Source organism: Crocodylus porosus, unplaced genomic scaffold, assembly GCF_001723895.1.
Source record: "Crocodylus porosus isolate Cpor-Errol unplaced genomic scaffold, CroPor_comp1, whole genome shotgun sequence".
Lineage (NCBI taxonomy): Eukaryota > Metazoa > Chordata > Crocodylia > Crocodylidae > Crocodylus > Crocodylus porosus.
The window spans coordinates 26127908-26134455 of record NW_017728950.1 but is presented as its reverse complement, the minus strand read 5'-3'; the positions used below and the strand labels follow the sequence as shown (position 1 = coordinate 26134455).

General features: G+C 39.9%; 1 protein-coding gene across 4 annotated transcripts in view; it reads right to left on the bottom strand.

Moving 5' to 3' along the window:
• The window catches only part of FSD1L (fibronectin type III and SPRY domain containing 1 like), a 52922-nt gene that overhangs the window by 40185 nt on the left and 6189 nt on the right, over window positions 1-6548 (bottom strand). For 3 of the 4 annotated variants that reach the window (XM_019555168.1, XM_019555169.1, XM_019555170.1), the window contains exons 2-3: window positions 6059-6154; window positions 4846-4977 (exon numbers count right to left, since the gene is read on the bottom strand). In XM_019555168.1, the coding sequence (XP_019410713.1) occupies window positions 4846-4977; window positions 6059-6154 (228 nt within the window). Of the gene's footprint in view, window positions 1-4845; window positions 4978-6058; window positions 6155-6548 lie in introns of those variants that run through there. The other variant, XM_019555171.1, reaches the window with a different exon arrangement.

Below are 6548 nucleotides of genomic sequence, written 5' to 3'. Positions count from 1 at the left end.
ATGACCCCAGCTGACTTCCTGCCCTTTGGGCAGCGGGCTGGACTCGATGATCTCCCGAGGTCCCTTCCAGCCCTAATGTCTATGAAATCTCACTGCCCCCTCCAGCTGTCTTTATTTGATACTGGTAATATGGTAACCTTATCTAGAGATCTCTGAGGTTCATGCTATTCCGAAAGGCAATTCTGTGAAAACTAGCATCATAGAATTGTACTCTAAGCATTTCATGATCAAGTTTGCGTCATTTCTGACCAAGACAACTCCTGGTCTTATAAATTTGACAACAATATGGCTGAAAGACAAGCTGGGTCTTTCCTGGCTTCTGCATCAGTGGTATGTAACTTTCTACCAGCGCTCCCCCAACCCCTTTCTGATTTTAAGTAGCAATTAGGTCATATACGGTGTAGGTTTCAGGTAACAAGGTCTTGGTAGAATAATAAAAAGAATGACAAACAAGCTTTCACAACTCAAAGCCCTTCCTTACACATGGTGAGATTTGGCCAACAGCAGCATTATCAATTGACACGGCCAGGTTTTGAGTTTCAGAATGCTTTCTTGCTTGCAAGGTCAGGCCCCCACACATTACATGATGAAGGGTAGAAAAAGGATATAGAAAAGCTCTGGCTGCCCCCCCTCCTTGTGGATGCTCACCAAGAAGTTTAGTTTGGATCCTCTTTCTGAGCCACCTTGCTTCCTTGTGCTCCTGGGTCTGAACAGGCTCTACGCCAGGTTCTCAAACTCCTTAGACCCAAGGCACCCATCAAAAAAAAGGGTCACCTTATTTTTCACTCAACTACAAGAAAGCAAAGCAATTGTTGCAAAGAACTCAGAAAGAGTCACAACAGGTCAGAATAGTTTTCACACTAAGGATTCCTCTTTGAAATCTTAGGTTTGCAAACATCATTCACAGGATAAAGCCAAACAGTGCTAACATTGTGTGACACCTTGCAGCACCTTTAAAAGGAACTCAAGGCCAGGGTCACAATCCATAGCAGGCTAGAAGGGAGCAGCAGCACTGAGGCAGTTTGCATATACCTGGTCCTGGTGCAGTTCCCCCCCCGACACACAGCTGGAAGTAGCACCCACAGAGCAAGAGTGCCAAGAAAACCACTGGCAACATGGGCACAACTACCACCTACCTGGTCCCAGCATGGTTACAGGGAAAGCCCCCCCATGGCTAAAAGCAATGTTAAATGGTCCCCCATGCCCAAAAGTAATGCTTAATATACTTATTTACAAAGTTAATATTAGAGAACTTGCAGACAGCAAGATTTTGAACTGTAATAGTGAAGGAAGCAAGACCTATTGAGAGTAAACAACCACATAGTAGCATCTCAGATGACATTCAGATTTAGTAAGGGTAAGTTAAGTTTTCTCCTTCTGCTGTGCACTAATCCATTCAGACCTGCAGAATTCCAAACTAGCCAGCCAAGAAAGAGAGACCTCCAAGATACTGTGGATAACTCAAATGGAAAAAAACCCACCAATTTTACTGCAGTTTAGAATAAACCAGAACATTTATTTGAAAGAATGGGAAAATAGTACTTACATTATGAAAAGTAACACCATATTCCATGGACTAGCACCATTTATGTGCAGAGATTAGCAGAACTAAGGTAACACAGTAGTAAAACTGGCAGACTTGCACCATCTGGGGTTTCCTCATAAGAAACGCTGCTGCTTTCTGGCTCTATACTGTATATTTAACTTATTTCTTTCTTTAGGTCAGAAAGTAACCTGAATTAGCTGACCCCAAAGCCATACTTAGAGGCACTTATTTAACAGGGTTTTTGGAGGACACCGATAGTGCATTCTGCAGAGTGGATCATGGTGAAAAACTTTGTTACTTTGATTGTTTGGGCAAGTTAATCTGCTAATGCTGCCAGACAGATGTATTGCTAAATTTAGTTGTTAAGATTTCCAGAACTTCTCCATACTGACTTTAATACTTCCAAAACCCAATCTATAGAGAAGTTTTGGATTTAGACAGGAAATTTAGTATATAAAAATGAATGGTATGCAGAAAAAAAGTCAATTGAGGCCTCTTATTTACTATCATAAGGGACAAATTGACAAATAGAGTGAAAAATAAAGAGCTACACATGAGAAAAAGTTGCTAAATGTATAATTAACTTATGATATTTCACTCCCTTGTGACTAAAAAGCAGGAATCTGGGTTTTCCATTTCCCATGGAAAAACAGAGAAAAGACACCGACTCCCTGCTGTTGCAGAGAGCTCTGCAGGCTGGTTGAGCTCCAGCCTGCAAGAGTTGTTTGCAAACAGGGCGGGAAACCCCAAACCTTGCCTGGAGGGAAGAGGGGGAAGGACAGGGCACAAGACTCAGTCAGCCACAGGTGGCTCAATTCAGCTTCACTCTTTGCTCCTGGAGCCTGACGTAAGTATGGCTTACAGGAACTGGCCCTAGCCCTACCCAAGCAGGCAGCAGCAGTGGGGGAGTTGGCTCCACGCTGCTTCTGCTACAGCTGCAGGAAGCTGCAAATTTGGGTCCCTGGCCCCACAGCCCTGGCAGCTGGGGGCCCCCTCCAGCAGGGGGCTTTTAAAAAAAATTTTAATAATGGATTTTGTGGATTACGTGATTGTCAGAGAATTTTTTTTTTTAAAATCACAGAGAGAAAAAAAAAAAACAGGATCCCTGCCAATAAGAATTACAAAAGGATAAAAGCCTGCCTTGTTTCAGAGCATGGATTAAACAACGATAGACAGTCTGAGATATGTGGAAAAAACTCTGACAGGACATCCCTTAATTGTCTGTTGCAGGGTTCCATGCACCTTTCTAACTGGTTCTGGCCACTGCCAGAGTTGATACATAAATTTAACGAAGCATTAGTATGCTTATGCCCATGTCTTACTTAAGTAATCACGTACCACTTGCTCTCACCACATTCCCTCCCCCACACCAAAAAACATCTAATGTTTATAAATTGTTTAGACTTATTTCACCCATACACCGTCTAAAGGACAAAAAGATTTCCAATATGAATAGCAAGCCAAGGCAAAGATGAACTTGTCTAAGGTCCTATGGAAAGTCTGACAAGACTAGGAATCGACACTCAAACAATTTTTAGTCCAGAACCTTAGCCATTTTCATGATGAAACCAATTCTTGCATTTAGTATTGAAAATAGTTATGCTTGCGAAGCACACAGAAAAAACCCTGGATGTCAAGACTCTGGATGTCTGTTCCTACAATTCAACCTGAGCACCTCTATAAACTACAACTAGAGAACCGAGTAAAGACACCAAAGAAAAACTATCAAGTGCTCTAATTAGATTACTTCCAGCATTGCAGAAACTCTGGAACAGGAGCTGAGGGATTGGCACTCTTGTTTAGATGCCAATATCCAGAGTGTTCTTCCAGCTCCATTATTCTTTAGCACAACTATGAAAATTAACCCTTTTTCTGGTTATTTCCTCTGCACACTGGGAACTTCTCAAAAAAAGTTATCCCCAGACTTCAGAGTTAGCATCAGGACTATGTAAAGTTAAAGTTGTTTTTGTTTTTATACAACCACTTATAATCATTCTATTGTCATATAAATTTAGCTTTTCAACTGACTTGCATCTATTTTACTTTTATCAAAATAAGAGTTTCTTTATAATATTTAGAATGTATGGATACATGAGTGTAGAGTGACTGAAAAAGCAGTGTGTGTTGTGTATTCACAAACAAGTTACCATATAAAAAAAAATATGCTAAGAAAGGGCTCTGAAAGAGCAATTATCCGGTCTGTGCCAGGTGACGAATGAAGATAAGCAAAAGCAGCAAGGTTTATGACTCTGCTGTACTCCTTCAAGGGCCAAAGGTTACAGTAACCTCCTGTTTTGACAAGGGTGACGGTTGCAGAAACCAGAGCAAGAAAAATCCATCCCAAAAAGCCAACAAGGGTGTTTACTTGCCTCAATACAGCAGAAAAAGGAGGGGGGGGGGACACCAAACCCCACCTCGCCACACACAACTTCATAGCTCATAAACACCCTGAGCAAGGTCCATAGACCTGCATGGGAGAGTTATTATAAGAGGTGGTTGAGAACACACAAGCTTTGGGTCTGTTTTGCACAACAATGGAGCATCAGTACAGGTCTGACAGAGGCCCAGCAACCTCCTGGGGTTCAGCTTAGCAGGCCAAGCTGACCGAAGCAACTGAAAGACTGGTAACATCTTAACAAGTGTGAGTGTGATTTTAAGGTTTTTCTTTTGCTCTCAATAAATGTGGTGTATTGCCTTGTCCCCTGATAAAGAACCTCCTTGTTTTTAAATATACTGTATGCCTAGTGCGTACAACTACAGTAAAACATGCATAGTAAAACCACTTACTGATACATTCTAGAATAATGCAACTCCTCAAGTTTTGAGGACAAGAGAAGCAAGGCTGGTTCAATGGGTAGGGAGTTAACCGAAACCTGGGTTCCATTCCCTGTCTAGCATCAAATGCAACTTCTCTAATCACTTGACCCCTGTACATAGAATCAAAGGGTGAAAGGGACCTCAAGGGTCACCTGGCTCAACCTCACAAATGCAGGATTCACTAATCCTAAACAATCTGTGGAGTGCTCCATTAATGAGATGATGTATAACAGCAACTCAGAGGCAGGAAAGTGCTATCAGGTTAGACATACTAAAGACTGTGGAGTACTCAAGTAATGTTTGAAGAAGGGGGGTGGGGGAAGGTGTCACATGAGTGTCTTAATAAGTGAACACATACCTTAGCTAGAAGCAAGCATACATATTGTAAATACTTGATGTAATCTTAATTTAGATTAAAAGCTGAAAATAGTTGCTAAAAATGTTTCCCTTGATGACAAAGTTTGAGAGAGACAAGTAATTACCTGAAGTTCTTGAGTTTTGTGAGCTTGTTCTTGCTTAATACTGTTGGTCATACTTTCCTTCATCTCATCTAGTATAGAATAGAGACCATCAAATTCCTCATCCAGCTCAGCAATCACATTAGAAGAATTAGCCTGAGGAGAAGATTGTAATAGAGTTTCAGACTGAACTAAAAGATAAGCAGCACTGTAAATTTTCCCCCAATACACTTCACATGATTACTTGACATTTTTTCATGCCATCCCATCTTCCAAAAGCATTAAAAACCTAGTAGTTGGCTACAGTGATCCTTTTCCAAAAAAAAGGAGACTGAAGCATTTAGAGCACCGAGGACCCATATTTAGATATTTTGGCAGTGGTAGATATGGAAGTCTATAGCACTTGAATGCAACAATTGCTTATTCAATGTGACAAGCCCCTCATTAAGACTCTAGTACAGAAAAGGCTAGAGGCTCATAAAAGATAATGATTACCTAGTTCTTCCAACAAAATGGTTGTAGAACACTGCTATCATAAGTGGTTTTAAGGAACTAGCTAAGCTTCTGGATTTAGCTTGTTACAGACAATTTTGAACCAGAAGCACTTAGAGAGATAAAAAAAGGCAAGAGGAAAAAAAATAAAGTTAGAGACAAAACTACTATACCACCCTAAGCCTGGTCTTATATTGAGAGGAACAGATATAAAAATCAGAAGGCTAGAAAAAGGAATCAATTTTGACATGTGTCTGTAGTTTACAAGGGGGGCAGGAAAGTAAGGAGACCAAAAAGTAAGATCAGATATTTATGATCAGATCAAGAAACAAAAAAAATGCCAGTACTAGTTACTAGAATACTCTTCTACTTTTAGAAGAACATGGGCGGACTTCAGTGAAACATCTATCCTGAATCCTAGTTTCTATACCACAACAGAAGCTTTAAGGTAAATTTCCCCAAACCTGAATTAAATCACAGTATTTTCTTCTCCCCCATAAAAAACTTTCAATCTTACAACTGGGAACTGACCTACCTTTAACTTAGAATATTGGAATCAAATCACAAAAACAAAGTATAACAGGTTTTATTTTATACTTTCAAGAATCAAAAGCAGTTTTTCATACAAACTTTAAAAAAAAAAAATTAATAGAACTAATGCAAATTTAATTAGTCTGGGATCTCTCTCTCTCCAACAGCCAAATAATGTAAAGTTTGCCATTCAGTCATTTATAGATATACATACCTGAACACCTTTTAGAGTGTGGTTCAGTGTGTCAATGAAGTTCTGAATTTCATCGTTTTTGTTTGCCAGAGTGGAGATAATCCTTTGCAGGGCTTCCTAGGATTTAAAACACAACACACACACAAAAAAACCCAACAAAATCAATAAAAGTACTCAGATGTGTACAACAATATTGTACACCTTGCTACCCAGTCCACCCCAAATATGCACCACGTTAAAACCTTGCCTCTTTACCTCCTACTGCAGTAATAGAATGTAGGTATAACATGCATTAAATTTGATTCCGAGATGAAATTAGAATTGTGTCAAAATGCAAATCGGATCTGTTTTGTTAAAAACTAGAGAGACCAAGAGCAGGCAAAGACGGAGCTCCAAGACAAGCTACATCCAGTCAGAGTTTTTCCCATTGTTTTGGGAAGCTCTCTACAGTACACTACTGCTTTACATGCTTTGATTATGTATTCCTATAAATTTAAAAAAAAAAAAAAAA